Source organism: Apteryx rowi, unplaced genomic scaffold, assembly GCF_003343035.1.
Source record: "Apteryx rowi isolate R43461 unplaced genomic scaffold, aptRow1 scaffold_406, whole genome shotgun sequence".
NCBI classification, from domain to species: Eukaryota; Metazoa; Chordata; class Aves; order Apterygiformes; family Apterygidae; genus Apteryx; species Apteryx rowi.
In genome coordinates this window covers 156344-174894 of record NW_020450588.1, presented here as the reverse complement: position 1 = coordinate 174894, position 18551 = coordinate 156344, and the positions used below count along the sequence as shown (strand labels likewise).

The window sequence follows — 18551 nt, the reverse complement described above, 5'->3', positions numbered from 1 at the left end:
TTCCCTATTCTCTGAATTTCTGGACAGAAATCAGAGTTCTTTGTGTCTTTCTAAAGCAAGAGAAAACAGAAAATGTACAGGCTAAGCTGTTTTCTTCTTCTTTTAACGAATAAATTTATCTATATTCTGAAAAAGTGAGGAGGAAGTGTTTAGAAGTTTCGTGTTCCTGAAGTTTTTTCAAAACACATTATAGAGTGATCATTTCTCAAAGTGCCTCCAACGGTCTTGAAAAGTTTTGCTGGAGGATGGCACAGATTCAGACTCCAAGCAAAACATGTTCTCCTACAAATTAAATTATAGAAGGTTACGAGAGAAGCAATCAGCACATCCTCTAGCAAACAGAAGCAGATACAGGGACCAGCAGAGTTTTAGAGGCCTATTTGGGAAAAAAACAAATGAGAGAAGCAGTAGGTGTAAATAAATCTGTAAGTCTGCACGGAAGGAGTAAGAAAAGGCAGCAAAGAGCTTGACGGTTCATTTTTCTAGGGAGGTAACTAGTATTTCTGGTTGTCCTGAGATTAGTAAACCAGACTTATGGAGGGAGTAGAGAAGTGGTCCAAAGTCTGAAGCTTCTGCCATCCCTGTTTGCCTGGTGCTCTTCCACAAGGGAAAATTTTGTCTTTACTGCAATAGCCACAGAAATCAACTTTAGAAAATTAGAAACATATAAGCCCTGAAGGGATCTCAGAAAACAATCTAGTTTCATCTCCTACTTCAAAGTCAACATACCTCATTCATTCCTGACAGATATTTATTTAATCTGCCCTTAAAAACCACAAATGAAGGAGATTCCACAACTTCTGTAAGTGGTCTGTTCTCTTATATACCTATCACTTTGGACAGAAAGTTTTTCTTAATATCTAGACTTTATTGCCATTTAAGCAATTTCTTTTTTTCCTCCATCCCTCAAATGGATGCAGTGAAAGACTGGTTACCATCATGGTTCTATGAATGATTTACATACAGGGAGGATATCCTAAGTTTTCTGTATTTTGTGTTTTTCCAAATCAAACTATTCTGAAGGAGTTACTATTAACGGCAATGACAGAGGAAAGCAATGAAGCAACATAAAACCTACACATGAGAAGTTTTTCAGTCTGCTGCACAGTAGTTATTTTGTTTATGAGTAGAGAATTTAAATCTCCACTTCCTTTCTAAACAGAATTTTTCATCAGCATTTAGATTCCTGATTTAAACGAAAATAAATTAAATTAATATTTCCTTGGGGAGGTCGCCTTTACTACAGCTACGTGTTCTCYAAAACACAAAAGTGATGGTAAAAGGCACCAGCTGACATGGTGACAGGGCCRGAAAGCTTTCCTCCCCGAGCATCCCAGCAGCACCATGGCAGCATTTCCACACTCAGCTCTCCAGATACTTCACTTGTGAAGTAAAGCAGTCACGCCAAAAAGTGAATTAGCAGCCACATTTTCATTAAGATATTCAGCTAAAAAGCATCTCAGCAACATTCTTCGTCAGGCTGCTGCCTTCAGATACATTTTAGAAGGCGTGAAGCACCCTGCGCAAGTCCTTAAAATTCAATAACTTTAAAATTAAATACACACAAGCAGATTGAATAATGATAATGAACAAGCCATCAATAAATAATACAAACAGATAAATAACCATCCTGGCCCAGCCTGACAAATCTTACAAGATAAAAAACTGTAAAATGAAYTTGCCTTAAACTCAGCATTCAGTAATACAGTTTTACTATTGTAGTTACAAGATGAGTGACAAGCAGATGAGTTTATGTTTGCGCTTAATTTACGTGAATCAAAGACCGCAACATGAGATGGATGATATTTTAATTTGTGTAGTCCTTCCAAAAATTATATTTCCTCTTACCTTGAATCTATTAGTGAACAGCTCCAGTTTGGGAAATAACTCTCTGTTGGTATACAGACTCTGAAGAGCTTTCAAACACTTCAACCTCACTTCACCTTGCTAAATAAAACACACTAAGATTAGCCAAAATAATACCCTAATCAAATGCACATGAATATTAAATAATATAATCTTGCAATTTGTTTAATGTACATTTAAAACTTTATGCAAATGAGTTACCAAAGCCAATTTGCAATTCAGCTAAAAACCAAAAACCACATGCAGCTGCCTACAAAACAAATGTTAAATTTTCTCCCTATTTGCATATACAAAGAATTTAAAATGGCATCAGTTAAATGTCTGTTACTGTTTCGTTTCCTTTCAAACAACTCCACAGTATAAGCTAGAGAAACAACGTAATAGGTAAATGCAAAATAAAGATGCATGATCTCAATGTAGTTGGTGAGAAGACAGTGCAGCTATTTATCTTTAGGAAAGAGATTATAGGTAACTTCGTCTGATAGATAGTGTTTAAAATCAACGTACAGGTGTTCAAAATGATTGAGCACGGGCTGTATAYAGCCCACTAAAACATTTCACTCAGCCATCTCTGAGCCATCGTCTTTCCCTTTTCCCCAAGAAGAGGCAGAGGGATACGCGCTGGCTTCATTACTCTGGAATTCTCACTGAAAAATATTTGTAGGCACCAAAAATGTTATAAACACAATTTGCTCAAATATATTCCATATAGCTCACTGCAGTGGCAAAGTATTTTATAAAAGTAAGTACACTACCATGTGTGAGGCCTTAAGCTGATTAAAAAAAAAAATGCAAATGACTGAACTTCACAAATAAAACTCCAAATCTACAGGACTTGAGTTGTGAGTCTGTCTATTTTATAACCAATTCTGCATTTAAAAAGCTGCTCAAGCCAGAAGCTGAAGGAACTTAGAAACAGAAGTTAAAAAAAAAAAAAACACTTTTTTTTTTGAAACAGAAGGTACAGAAGAGCAGTTTCTTGAAAAGCTTTATGTGGATGTGATGGATCACACAGAAGTATTCTATGTTAAATAAGCACAATTGCAGAGAGACACTGCTTGTCTGTTTGTTATTTTTTTAACGGTACCTCTGCCGAGGCACCAGCAAYGGCGAGTGTGCTCTGCTGCGTGGCACTCGGAAGGGATAGCATCCGTGAAGTCATCACTAATCCTCAGAAGACGATGTAAGCCTCTTACGCTCTTAACTTGTTTAGCCCCGAAGGATCAGTACCAGCTTTGGCACGTAATGAGCACCACGGAGCAGCGGCGAGGGTAGCTGGTTTAGTTACAGCYGTCTCAAGTTGCAACTGCACTGAAGACTGCCCTGCTCGAGCAGATGGTCTGTTATTCGACCAGTGGGATAGTCCCCAAAAGCAAAGCTCTCAGTTGGTTAGAGACAGGAAAAATCAGTGCCAACAGGAACAAGAGTTGAGGCCTGTAAGGATAAGGTTGCGCTCCTCGGTCTTGCAGTCAGGATGGCTCTTGTGGACTTCACCCAACATCGTGGATCAGCAGTCTCACAGAGCTGAGTTCAGGCATGCTACTGATGGTCTCTGTAGGTCATAAGTGGGCCAATCAAGCAAGGTAGACAGCAAGTACACTTGTGAACGTCTGATACTTGCATGGTCTACCAGGAGGCTGAAGCTGAGATGCTACCAAAAAAAGCATGCTGGAACCCAGCTACAGCCTCCTGCTGCTCATCTGTGTGGCCAGATCCCAAGCAGAAGACAAATGACCGCCAGGATCTGGGAGCAAGCGTGGAAGAGAGATAGGTAGTGTTACGGCAGATCCTTCTAGCTGGGAGCAAAGGCCCGGGAGACACAGATGCATCCTTGAAAATGACTCCCTCCCCTGGCAGACAAATGATAAAGAGGGACTTTTTCTGACAGTGAAAAGTCTGTTTTCAAACTGTTGGTCAAGAATTCCTCACTTGAGAAACAGAAGAGCATCATCTTGCTAATCCTGTTAAGAAGGCTTTAAAACAGAGTCAGCGGAGATCAGTGCCAGAAACCTCCAGGTAAGCGTCAACAGCAGCGACCTGGACAAGAGACCGAGGGAGGCAGCAGTGAAGGTGTATCTGCACGCGCTGTGCTGAAGTCCAGAACGGAAAGAGGGGAAATGTGCCAAGGACCATCAACACACCAGACCGATGAGATAAGTAACTGTGAGAATCATCCAAAATATAGAAAGTGAGCATTAACGTGAGCTTTTAGCACCACAAGTGTTTCTGGGGAAAGAAACACAGTAGGAATTTCCTGTCTAGCACAGAAGTAAGTGGGTGGGAATTAGTTTTATATATGCCTCTTTCTCTAGTCCAGTTATTCCTGTAATTCCCCTTCTCTCCAAAAGGTTTTAGATAATTATATTTATTTTTATTATATTTATGTTAATTTAAATTCTTTTTCATGAATATGAGAAATTGCCTTGTATTGTAATATCTAACTGCTAATGCTTTCTCTCTTTTACAATCTGAAATTAGAACCTGCAATAAAAATAGCAACTATTTATCCACACTGCTAAATGACAAAAACTCCATTTTTCCTATTCTTGTTGATATATTCCTCAGATCACGTGAAGATGGTTACRCTTCTGGAGCCCCCACAAACACAATTCTTAAAAATTTTCTAACTGGGTGGTGGTCTAGAGAGCCAGCAGCGATGTTTCTCTCCTTTCACGCTTCAGGGTTCTTCTTTTGCATTTTGCCGATTCCTTTTTTTGATGGCCAAGTGTACTTTGTTACTTATCTGCTTACAACGATTTAAGAATAGATAATTATTTTGCTCAGATCTTTGCCATAGCACATTTCTGCAGCCTGCATTCTGGGTTTGTTTCTTCTCGTCCGTGCAGAAAATTGACCCAAATTGCTGGATACCTTCAASCCCACAGGGTACGGGATGATTGTGCTTTAGCGTGCAGTATTTTAACGCGCTAGTGTGGAGTATGGTGAGATGGTCAGCTGATTCACAACAGAAAAAGCGACGCTTCCAGGGAAAAACATGTAAAATATTCTGGGGCACACGAGTACCTATGGGAGGACGTCTTCTGGGCGGGAGCACGGAGCAGCTGAATACCGTTTATGAAGATATTGCATACCATCTGATGCATTTTTGGTTTTCTCAAGATTTCCAAAAAACAAGGAAATTACGTACCAAGGAGATTATGTAAAGTTAAGCACTCAGAAGTTTGGAAAAACTACGATTTCATTTTCTATACAGTTTTTATATAAACAAGTTCAGCTCTTTCATCCTTATAAGTTAGGATGCCATCGCTATTAACTATTCAAATACTATCCGTTCCACAGGACCCTTGGTTCACTCTTTTCACAGAACAGACAATAAACAAAGCAGAGATATGCAAAGAAAGAAAAGGCATTTTCTTTGTGTAAGGTGTTGGGTTAGGAACCGGGATTGCCTGGATAATCTAGAGACAGCACTACGGTTTCAAAACAGTTCTGTGCATGATAGAGGGAGGAGAAAATTAAGACTGGACAATTTGATTTAACAATTTTTTAAAACAGGTGTTTTATATACAATTATATTACAGTTTTATATAATTTTAATTCATCCTCCCAGATGCATGGTAATGAAAAAGATGCTTAAAAGGAGAGAAAGGCCTAACTAGAAACCCATATTTAAATGAGAAAGGAATCCCCCATAAAAAAAAAAAATCATCTGGAATTCTGAAATCTGGGAAAGGGACAGGATTAACATACAGAATAGAAAAATATTCCAAGTTAGAGAACTAAAGTTCTGTATCCTACCTCTGAAAGACTACACTGGAGCTACTACAAAGGAGTGTAAAAACTGGGTTTTCCCTGTGGTTTAATTTGTAATTYGTATGCAGAATATGAAACCGGTCATTATCTCCTGCACTGCTGTCTCCTCTCTTTTTAGCAGCAGCAAGCTTCCAAAGCAGTTAATCATTTTGGGCTGACTTCTGTTCATATGAAATGGAAATGCCTTATGACTACTGCCTCAGCCTTCAATTTTTCAATATCGTAAGTACTGATCATAGCAAAAATTACCTCCTGGTCAAAGCAAAGCAAAACCATGACCTGGGACCTGGCTACTGGCAGACAAGCTTTCCAGGGGCTGCCAGTGAAAACCACACTATTAACAAATGATGGGATCCTGTGCTTTTGGATGTTTTTTGCATTTCCTGACTTGTTCTTATTYCTGCTTGTTCCAATATATTCTTCCCACCCCACTTCCCTCCTCCTTTCTGTGCCTCCCCAAATCAATCTCTCTCTTTCTCTCCCTTTTCATCCTTTGACACTCGGTTCACCGGCCTCTGACTCTTGCCTTGTTCTWCTTACAATCTGTCTCATTCTATACACTAAACATATACCACAACTTTAATAAAAAAAAAAATTACATAGCATGCATATCAGTGTAAGAGCACTCAGATTAGTTAGTGATTTATAGACAGAGAAATCCAAGGCACTTCTGAGGCCTGCCGCAATAAATGCTACGAACAGCAGAGGCGGGAGAGCAGCCTGCTGCGTCTGGACCAGATGCAAACCTTCTTCTTACCCCCCCCTTTTTTTTWATTTTTACTATAATACTGTAATATAAAATTTGCCTAATATGGAAGAAACATATTAACTCTATTTTAGGATAGCTGAGGTTACAGATATGTTAGGGCTGCAGGCAGATGTCTAGGCCCTGGCCTGAGGTTGAGCTAACTGAACAAGATGTGAGAAACTACTGGACATGACATGAGAAAATGCTGGAGGTGACAGTAGGAGAAGCTGACAAAAGTCACAGATAGTGCGTGAGGAATGGCTGGATTTCACAGATGGCTAAAGGGGAGGTACGTGAGAAACGGCTGCACTTCGCAGATACTAGAAGGGGAGCGAGAGMGGCGACGTGCAATACTGCTAAATCTGCTCTGCCACTGGCAGTGCTGCTCTGTGGAAATCTTCTGCTAGGATTAGAGCACGCTCCAAAAAATCCACTGGTGAATTTAGGCATGCAGTCTCAAATACCTGCAACACCAGGAAAAAATATGCTTTTGGATGAGGATGAAGTTTCAAGGGATAATTCATTTGTAATTTTTAATTAAAAGCCTTTCTGAAATAAAGCCCTCCACCATAAACCTAATCCTCCAACCTGAGTYGACTTCCCCACTGATTTGACATCTTCAAGCGATGGTCACCAACTGAGGCGGCATGCCTACCAGTGAGGTGCACCAGTGATAAGAATGAGACGCAAAGATGGAGCAGCAGCTCTGCCCCTCAAAGCACTGTGATGACCATGTTTCCATGTCTAAGCTTTAACGCCAGGAAGCGTAGTGGCTCTAGGGTACGGTACGTAGCAGTCAGGGTTGCTTGCAGCAATAACTAAGATCATCTTCCTGAKTAAGTTTTGTAACAATGAGATCTAACATGAAAGTTGGGGAACAACAGGCTTAGAGAGGAAAGTCATCACAGATCTAGTCTTCAAAGCATACAGGCAAATAGTAACAGGCAAATTTATGGTCCAAACCAAGGAAGATGCAGAGGCTTTGTCAGCTATGGCTAAAGCAAGAGAACCCATGGCAGCACAATTTCTTTTGTCTTGAAGACATCATCTTTTTAAGAAATCAGCTGTAAACTACTAATTGTGCAAGTCATCATAATGAACTTTCAATCTTTTAATTTTTCCAGCTGTGCTACTTGAAAAAAGAATAGTCTGAACTACGATGCTGGAATATAACGATCATGGCAACAATATAGGTAGGCTTGTCTGTTTTTCCTGGATACTGTTAGGAAATATCAAGTATTTCTAGTGGGTTTGATAAGAGTGGGAGAATGGCTAGGCCCAGCTGATTCTTGCTATAGAAAARACCCTATAGGTAGCAGAGCAAAACCCTGTTCTATTAGCGTTAGGAAGTGTTAGGAAAGGGCTACTCTTGTTGCAGGAACCGAGTGGTGCGTAGGCCTGGTCACAGATACCACTGGTGCTATGAACAGTGGTCAGGTAGAAAAGAACCTCCCGATACAAATCTTTTTGCTTCCACCTGACTTTTCAACAATTTTTGCAGAAAAAGAAGCTACAGAAAACCTTGAAGAACCTCTCTGCTGCCAGAAAGGCCAGAGAGATGGCTGGTGGAGAGGGCTGCACTCCAAGACCAACACAAATAACMTTCTGAGCTCTCCTAAGTTGGCACCAAGAGACTGACTTGATAAAGAGACATTCCTGCCAGACAAAACGGGGGAAGCTTTCAAGACGTGGAGAAAGAATAAGCATCCTTTAAAGCAGGCTGGTGTTGAACATCAATAAACCTAAAATAGCAAAGGGAAAATGAGTTGATGAGAACTCCRCTGGCTGTGGTGCCAGTCATGCCTGCTTGGTTAATTCTTGGACCCAAAAAGTTCTCTTTCCTTTAACTATCGGGCAATGTAAATGTTCAACAGAAGACACATCTGGAAATCTCTTTTCCATTCTGTTTCAGACACAGACGTTCTCAGGGGTGATCTTAGGAGACTTCTCTTTCTCTTGCAATCAGAAGAAAGGAAGTGTGAGAAAGATTTCTATTAAGATATTCCAGTGGAAACTGAATGCAGAAAAAGCACATTAATCAGCAGGCAGTTTGGGACTACCGTATCCTGGTTTAAGTGCACGCACTGAAATAAGCTGGTCAAAAGGTAAATGACAGGCAAGAGAGAAGAAGAATCTCTTTATAAATCAAAGATGATACACTAAACATGTTTTGGTTAACAGAACGCCAGCTATTTACAGTATACTCTGCTATGCTCAGTAATAGACAATACTTACCCTGTCATGTAGTGTCCAACCAACATATTTTAAATAACTATCATTCAGGAAGGCATCACTGTACATTTTCATCCAGACACCAATTTCTTCAATACAGACAGCTCTAATCTCAGCAATAGCATCACTATTAGGGGGGAAAAAAAAAAGTATTAACCAGATTACAGACACATACTGTTTTCCTCTCATTCCCATTGCTCTATTATTATATTTTGCTTTTACTAGCATTTGATGAACTTCACTATGTAGAAGCATGTCACTCCTCTATTGCTGCCTCACTGATTTTCTCTTCCTTTATGTCCTTGAACTCACTGATCTATCTGTTCATCTCAATACCTCTACATTCGGATAGGATGTTTCCTTTATCTCAAAAAATTCTCACTCTGTTCTACTTCTCAATCTATTACTCCATCTTTTTCCTCCCTCTTTTCAAAGCTGCGTTATGAATACAAGTGCAACAAACTTTTCTAGACAGCCACTTTCACAATTCCAAGGTGGAGAGAAACGCGGAAGGTGGCAAAGTCCCTTGGTTTAATGCCGGGCTGTAAGTGGAGGCCTCCTGATGGACTAACGAAGCCTGGCAGAAGGGCAGAATGGAATTTGGTTTGCAAACTGGTCTTGTGACAGTATAGGAAAGTCCTTATAACAAAACCCAGGAGAAAATTTATGCGTCAGCACTGGTTTCTTCCTTTTTTCTTGCCTTTTCTACATTCTAGCTGTGGCAAATGACGGACGAGGCAAAGCCAGATCTCAGACAGAATTGGCTGCTATTTAGTGAGGTGGGGCAGCAGGAACAGCCTGGAGAGATCACCTAAAGAGATCAAGGATGGAAATGACTTTGGTCTGATTGGCACTTTCCTGCCTGATTGACACAGAGCATGGCATATTTAATAATAATGAACGACAGCTAAACAATGAGAAAAGGGATGGGGGCCATCTGGCCCTTTAGTAATTTCATCTCCAAGACATCTGTTACTATGAGAAATTGCTTGTGCTGCTCCAGCTGGCACCGCTTCCCACTTCCAAACTTCGGCTGTATGATAAGGAGCCACCTTCGAGAGGGAAGGCACTGTCCGGTGCTTCGCTAGCGCTGGCCTTGAGTGCAACTGAGACTCTTTTTCTGTGTTTTTTTAAAGTCTTTTTTGGTAAAGTAATCAACATCAGTTTCAATCTAAAACAGAACCATCAGAGCCCCAAAATGAAACTCGATTTAGGAAAAAAAACCTATATGCTTCGAGTAAGAGAATAATCGTAAAATAAGATAGAAATTCTTTTGTTCCTAAACCGTACCATTTTACAAAATATAGATAAAATGTTCCCAGTCTTATGCTCACGATACTTATTGCATAAGTTCGTACACAAAATAGTATAACAAAACTGATTACTCCACACTGTAACTGCCTATGTCCTTCCAACCTTCAGGCCAGTCCATGTCAATAGGTGCTATTCTCCCATACATAATTTTCCAGACACCCAGGTGAAAAACGTGGTTCTTACACGGACACTGCAAACAATCAGAGCATCACACACGAATAGATGCAAGATTTCTGCCATCAAGTCTCTGTTTTTTTCCTTCTACTTCATACCTCATAAGGAGAAGACTGTATCAATATCACAGCATAACACATGCACTTAATGTAYGAAAGTTAGAGGAAAACTTGTAGGAATCCTATCAAGTCAATAGCGTCTTTTCTTTCTGCCCACTCTGAAACACATTTATTCTATCAGCCTCTAAATGCAATAATTAAAACAAGTCTGGCAAACTCTCAGAGGACAGTTACTCTGCAGCTCCAAAATGAAGGTAATTGCCAATCCATGATGCAGACAAGCTGCATTACAAACAGGGTAGGATATTAAATGAGCTGTTCCTACCAGGCATTGTGCAAACAGGTTTTAGATACTGGATGAATTTAGATTTAGAACTTTAGATTAGGATGAATGTGCTAAAATACTATGTTAAAGGGTTTGTACTATAAAAACTGCATTCATTATGGGGAAGGCAATTCCATCAAAACTATGAATACATCCATCTATTCTACTCGTACGTTACTTCACACTAAACCAGGTTAGTAATTCTCTTACGAGGAATTATTTTTAAACTATTTAAAAAATAAAACAGATGGAAGGAATCAAAATGCAAGACTTAAAGAACAATCTGAAACACCAATAAGTAGGAACCAAAAACGGGAGCCACGTATGGAACGTCACAAATTAGCCATGAAGACATTTCTGCTAGGGGATGACAGCTTGAGTCCCCAGATCCAAGTAGGTTGTTTCACCTCCTTATTAATTTATTAACTGTGAAGTATTTTGGAAGGATTTAATGGTCAACCCCCAAAAGAACCCAAGTGTCAACAGCTATTTAATCATGCAGCACCGCTGGCCAAAAATCAAGAAAATTTCTGTTCTTTAAGAATGCATTCAAGCTTTCCTAGACAGACAGTGAAAAACTGCTTCTTGACTGAAAAGCTGCTCAGAGATCCCCAGGCACTATGGACAAATATTCACTCCAAGCTGCTGTTTATAATAAAGAAAGAAAAATAAAACCCCTATCCAACTAATTAGGAGGTTCAGTATAATGAAAATTTAACATTTTCAGTACAGCTGAAAATGGGAAAGAACCACGATGCTTGTAGGTAAAAGAGACTCAAGTAGCTAGAGAGACAGGAGAATTTGCAGACACCAATTTTCCACTCATTTATCTCAGTGAACATCATTTTCCTTAATGTAAGAAAGGCTCAAGACTGATTAGGTTCAGTGGATGGCAGTAAACCACACAACCAAGAGAATATTACATACAGGGTGGCCTATCCGAATTAGTTTGCAGATGAGCTTCAGGACAGTAATATTGTAAAAAATTAAACGTCTTAAATAAAATTATAACATTGTATATCAAGAGGGCTTCTGCAAAGCTGGACAAGATGGGGTTTTTGTAGCTTTCCCAGTTTTCAGCCATAGCTGTGTGTGTGCACATGTGTGTACAAATATACAAATATATGTTCATATATATAGTTATATATCTAGGAATATAAATAAGGAAACATCTGAAACAATTTCTCTAGCACAAGAAATTTGTATAACAATATTCCAGTCTTTGATCTGACTTGTTGAGGTCATCTGATCAAACTACAGCAATCTTGAAAAGGGAATTTGGTGAGATAAATACCTTCAAATAAACCAAACCAAACCAAACTATGTAATCCTTTCTCATTATTCTTTGAACACTTGAATCCTCATTTTAAAGTGACTGAAGAATCTTTATAAGCAATACTACCGAAATAATTCCTTGGACCTCAACACTCTGGTCCATAGGTGGTGAAATATGTAAGAGAACATGGGTCTTTCATGGAGAATGATTTGCTCTTAAGTTTCTATTTTCCTGGGGTACATCTGGAATTAAGCCTCCTAGAGTGACTAGAAACAGAACACAATGTCATTTGTGTCCATAATGTCTAGCAACGGTCTTATGATTTTCATTAAATTATAAGCAAACTAAATACAAGACATAGGCAACTTTATAATATAGTGCCAAACTCTGGAAGCCTTATTCAAGTCAGTGAGTGCTGCCTGAGCCACGGAGTCCCAATTTTAAGTAGATCCACAAACAAATAACTGCTGGGCAATCCTTTCCAGGGAGGAAGCGCAAAATTGCAGTACTTAATGCAACAAAAAATTGTCAAAAAGCCAAACATAYGGCCATCCACCTGGGAATGAGGGACTGCATCCAGCCAGGTAATGATTCTGCAAAGGATATCATTTTAGCCTTGTATATTTGAGAAGACCATTAGCGGAATACTGCACCTAGCTATTACTTCTGTTTTAAAGCAGATATTTAAAAGGTTCAGAAGAGATCTGCAAGAGCTACACAACATCCAGGAAACCTTTCTTACAGCAAAAGATGTAGGACCGCGTTCTAGGTAGTTTATCAAAGACGAAATTAAGAAATAAATCAATTATTTTCTGCCACCATCTAGACAGAAAAAACCCTCTAGGAAAGAGAGCTTCCTCTGTGTAGTAACCAAAGTCACAATACAATTCAAATGGAAATTTTTTCCACATCAAAAATATGACACAATTTAATACAGATTATCTAGAAAACCAGAAATCCACCATCCATATACAGTTCTTAAAAGTATACTGACCATCTTTCTAAAACATGTTTTGAATAATTGTATCACCAACAAAAATCATTCTTCTTGCAGGGATCACTAAGCAAGATTTCATGACCATATGGTCCTGTATCTAACACTGTCTAGCCAAAAAGCCTTTAAACCTCTGCTCTGCATCTAATCAGCTGCTTGTTATTAAACCACAATTCTTTTCTTACAATTTTTATACTTTAATTTACTTTAGCTTCTCATGATAGTGACTATTAACTGTTTAGTTTTTGGAAAATGTACACAAGCAAATAAATACTAATCATAACACTAGCAGAAGACTTCTGGAATATTTCATGCATAATTCATTTTTATAAGTTTAAATTTGTCAGATAAACTCGTATCACTTGCCAAATGCTACTAGGAAGGAACAGAAACTAGTCCAGTACAGAAACCAAAACTAAGGCTGTATCCACAAATACTGGACATAAAATATATTTTAACGTTCTGCACGGCGCAAGCTCCAGAGTAACATCTACAAGGTGAATGGAAAACATTTTGTGATCCACTGTGCACGGAAGTTTTTGCTGAAACTGTAATCAGCTCTGAAAAAACTATCACTGGGTATGAATTTCTCACATTTAGAAGGATAATACTGATTAATAAATACTCTTAGTAAGTGGTAGCATACAGCTGCATTGTTCTGAGAGCAGATCAGCTCCAGAAGAGCATGATATTACTCAACACGCTAACTTGCATAAGAACAGAAGAAAAAGATAGGATGTTTCAGTCAGCTGGATGGGGATAAGAATTAGCCTATGAAAAGATTTTCTAAAAAGACAGAGATGAGGGTCACTCACCCATCACTGGAGTCCTTTGAGACGGACTCTTCACATTCCCACTTGAGGGACGTGAAATGGTGCAGCTCTCCAACACACTGCCATTGACAACTGGAGCACACGCACCCCTATGCCTGTTTCTTGGGCTGCTTGGCTGTTTATAAACATTTTGTAGATGTAGTTCTAAAGGGAATTGGACAAACTGTCTTCTCTAGTTCTAGGAATGGCTCCCGCAGGTCCAGAGCTGAATTAGGATCCCCAAAGGGAAGGAGGATGAGCAAGGAGAGAGTGCAGAGTTGGTGTCAAGGAGGTCCAGTGACGGTTCTCTGCATGTGCTGCCCATGGGATGGGGTGGTGAGCAGCCTTCCCGTTGCTGAGTAGTTCTGCACAGATTTCTACTTAAAAAGCTATTTCAGTAATGCGTTTCTAAGCTCTTTATCCAACCTTCTTGCCAGACGTAGGAACTATGTGCTGTGAAGGCACGACTTCAATTCCAAGCTGCAGCTCTACACAGCTCTAAAACCAGGAATTGTCAAAAACTTGCCATACTAACACCTGCGCTTATACAAAGTCTGACACATGGCTTCAGAGGAAAGGGACCAGGGTGTGTTTTTAAACATTCCTTAATATTGAGGTCAAACTCATTAAAGAAAGATGTAACTAAATGTAAAGAGAGATGTAATTAGAGATAAAACCACTTATCTTTTACTGTGACTTCCTTAAGAGACAAATGGTCTTGGTAATTTCTCTAAGTTTCTCAGTGTATATAAGAATGCAATGCTCCTTCTTGTTGTCTGCCCTCCTTAGGATAATACATTTAGGGAAGGGAAAAGGAATTTTCTACGGTTTCGTTTGGATTTTCATCTTCCTGTGCTGACTGGCCTCTTGCTCCTCTCTCTCTCTTACTCTCTTCCTCACCAGGCTTCCCTCTCATATCTCCTACCCCTTTTTTCATGCAATGCTCTTGTTTTCTATGGTGGAACTAACATGCCACTTGCTACCATCATCCTATCTAATTATTATGAGAGAAAAGAGCTCCTTCCAAGGAGACAAAGATGGCATCTATGTTTGGCAAGTTTTCCTTTAATTATCAGCATTGTCAGAATAATATCTTGAGACAGGTTCACTGCATTATATAAATTCACAGAACTATCATGTGCATCGGTTTGAGGACCCCAGTGCAGGTCTGCCAGAATATAAAACTAATTGTTCTGTTTCGCTGGATATTCACATTCTGGAGGAAAAGCTCTTTGAGAGCTCAAAACAAAAAGAACTCTTTGAATCTTAATCCTCCAAAAGGGAAATGTGTCCAGACACACATTGATAAACCAAAATAACAAAAAGAGAATCAGCAATGACAAAATCTTGACATCTTAGACAACTATTGAGAGTGATAGGCATTTAATAAATACTTTACAGCTGAGAAGCTCTGTGGCAAGACTCTCAGAAAGAATCAAAGTAATTTCTGATATGCAGATATAACTGAAATAAAGAACTATGCCTTCTCCTTTTATATCTATCTGTCTATCTGTCTATCTGCATCCTGTTAGTGATTTCTAGCTRTTTAACCTCCGACAACAAAAGGTTACTTTTGAGATCCCTGACCTACTGGTATAGAGTATTACTACATACCAAATGTATTAGAATTATACGCTTACAAAATAACTTGGATTATTTTGAGGTTAAGACTTCCAAAAATCATCACATCTAAGCCTCTACTCATGCCTCGTGCAGTTGAGTTCAGAGTATTTGCAAGGACAGATATTCCACAAACTCTCCAGGCAACCTGTTCTCGTGCTCGATTACCCTCATGGTGACTTACAGCCTATTTACCGTTTTGATACCATCTTTTATTCACCAACATAAGCTCAGCAACTTGACTCTAATTGAATTTGCTCTTATTTCTCTCATTTGTTGCCAACTCTCAGCTTTGGAGATGATAAAAAATCAATGTCCAACCAAGTATGTCATAAAGCATGTAAAAACAGGCAGAAAACAYGATTCAGGAAAAAGATAAAGAAACAAGCAATGAGGTAGGATCATCTCTTGGCACATGTTTATTTAGACTTTTTTTTTTTTTTTTAAACACAAACTTGCTGTTACCACTAGACTAAAATGAAACCTAGGAAATTTATTAGCAATTTTTGTGAATCTTTTTTAAAAATGTGAGTACTGAGTATTGAAACCTTCCAATATAACCACATTTGATTGGAAACCAACCTACAGAAATCAGAAAGAAAATATAACCTTACCACAATACTAGCTTACTAGGAGGAAGACAGCTACAGTGTGAGTGAAAGAGTTGTTTTTATTATTATTTTTTAGATCAAGGACTTGCTGGTTAGGTTTCAAAGATGACTAAGCATGAACCACTGCAGCACAGTCTGAATCAAATGGTGGAAAGAAATTACATCAAATTAATCTTCATCCAAATAACTTTCTTTTGAAATCATTACCATTTGTGTATTGGTTAAGGGCTGTAAAAGGATGTCAAGTTTAGAGATCATTTAAACTACTTGAGGGAAGCAATGCTTAAGAATCATTATGGAGGGAGATAATAGTTTGAAATTTTTTCTTCTTTTCTTTTTCCCTTGGTTTTGCCTTCAGTGAGCTGTTTTTCATGCAGGTATTTTTTCCCTCTAAATCCCTGCACAGTTGTGACTGCAGGAATTTAATCTATGTTCTCTGGTGTCTACAGAGTACTGATATTTGGGGATACACTCTAACAGCTCTTCACAGAAGTTAAGGAAGCCTGAGAAATGAGGACTCCTCACAGATGCACCCTGCAGGGGCAGACCTAGGAGCACCCATCTCTTTGGACCTTCTCTGCACCCTCACAGCAGTTGGGTTACCCATGCTGGGCAGAGCCCACCACGACCCAACTGATTTCAACCACCTCCTCAGTGGTCGAGTGGTGCCACCCTGGGCATCCTTTTTCAGGGCAGAGATGAGCAGAATTCATCTGCTGGGCTTCCCCTCTCCTATGACAAAATCAACAAAATCAGCAAAATCAGGCCTTACATAATGTTGGCAAGGGATATGAAAGGAAAGCTGGGTTGTGAGAGGATTAAGAAAGAAACAGTATGTAGGACCATTAAAAATAAAAGGTAGAGTCTTTTTCCAACTATCCCAGGAGCATGGGCAACTAGGAAACGTTTTAAAATCTAACATCTAATAAAATACACCAAGTTCTTAAGGGATAAAATGCAAAGAGTTTTTCCACTTTAATTTCTTTAACTTTATTAATTATATGCCATAAAGGCTGCTTTTATAACAAAATAATCTGAATGCTATACTGAGCTACACCCTCATTTACCTGGTGACTCTGTATGCCCACTCTTGTGTTCGCCAGGATCTCAAGACTTACTGACCTCTTCCTTTCCCCCTCAGACCTCTCCGCACACCGGCCCTCCCTCAGGACTTCCTCATGTGGGAAGAGACGAAAGGATGGTAAGTGAACTTGCGTCACAGGTGTGTGGGGCAGAATAAGGATACAGGTTTGAAGGAAGAGAGAAGTGTGTCGCATACGCACAGAAGAGCTTCTATAGTGAGCGATCATCATACTTAGATCCTCAGTCTTTTTAAGAGACCCCTTCTGCTGCTACCTCAGATCTCCTTGTGAGATGGCTCCATAGAAGCAGTATCGCCATGAACTTCCTTTCAGTATCACGCTTGGGGACAGGTGACACATGCTCCACCTCCCCTGCGTTGTTTGCAGTCACACATTTCTCAGTACAGACTCCTTCTGCGCAAAACCTCCTCCTTCCAGGTCCCCTGCACACCTCCTTCCCCACTTGCAGCAGTCCCTCTGCCCTCCTGAACTACAGGCTCCTCCTAACCTCTCTCCAGACCCTCTTCTCTTCTCAAGAGCCAGGTTCTCAGACACCCTCTCCTCCTCTTTCCTGCCATTTGTCTCAAAGATTTCATAAATGATATCATTTTAAAATGGAATTTGAATCTGAAAGGTTAATTGCATGGTTTAGTATCCCTGAATTTTATCTTCTGACTTAGATAAGACAATTAACATTTCAAGAGCTGGTTTTGCCAAGATGCTGCAGATGCTCTGAGGTATTTTGCGCTGCAAAACAACCCTAAATCTATTTGAAAAGACTACTGCTTTCTGATAAACAGTGGTCTGAAATAGCATGAAGCAGTCCAAACCCACTGGTTTGTGCAATGCTAAAATAAAAACGAGAGCTTGCATGTGGACATACACATGTGCACGTGAAAGTATATAACCCGCTATGTTTTTGCACTGCACACACAAGACATAGCACATCAGCTATTTAAAAAGTTGGAATGTGTGCTAACACTGTAATTACTTTGTAATGTTCTTGATAAAAACATCCAAAACAATTAACAAGAAAAAAAATATATGTTAATTGGAATTAAGGCTTTTGAGCGCGCTTATGTAATTTAAAGAAGAAAAAAATCTAAAATAAAGTTCAAACTGTAGCTAAAGCACATATTATGGAAACTTCAGAAATTCACTGCTTAAGACGTATAAAATGGAAATGCAGAGTGGAGGTACCCAACAACTAAAACTCTGCCCTTTTATGATATGCAGTGATTATATGGTTATTAAAATATCTAATGTTTGTGCTCTCACCTTAGATGACTTTTCTTTTTAAAAGACAAAGATTCAAATTCCATGTCTCCCACAACTCCTTAGAGCTGTTTCACTGAATTAAATTAAAGTTGCCTGGATAACTCTACTGTGTAATTAATGAGGGCTACACTTAGATTTTCTTCCATAACTTCAGTGATTTTAAAACTGCTTTTGTGGCATCTAGAATATTACATCAGAAGAAAAATCCACACAGCAATTATCTTTGGCATTATTTATGATTACACTTAGCCAGCATAGCCTACTGTAGCACACATTTTCTTACCGGTATCTATGCACAAATATACCCTTAAAAATAGAGTTCATCATATTTTCAATTTCATCTTGGTTTTCTTGTAGCTGGAAAAAAAAAAAGAGAGATAAAATAA

The 18551-nt window shown here is 39.2% G+C and overlaps 1 protein-coding gene across 6 annotated transcripts in view; it reads right to left on the bottom strand.

The window, feature by feature from the left end:
- STAG1 (stromal antigen 1) overlaps window positions 1-18551 on the bottom strand; it is a 154353-nt gene that overhangs the window by 62657 nt on the left and 73145 nt on the right. For all 6 annotated transcript variants that reach the window (XM_026075538.1, XM_026075542.1, XM_026075541.1 and 3 more), the window contains 3 exons: window positions 18449-18522; window positions 8624-8747; window positions 1849-1947 (listed from right to left, as the gene is read on the bottom strand). In XM_026075538.1, the coding sequence (XP_025931323.1) occupies window positions 1849-1947; window positions 8624-8747; window positions 18449-18522 (297 nt within the window). The remainder of the gene's footprint in view (window positions 1-1848; window positions 1948-8623; window positions 8748-18448; window positions 18523-18551) is intronic.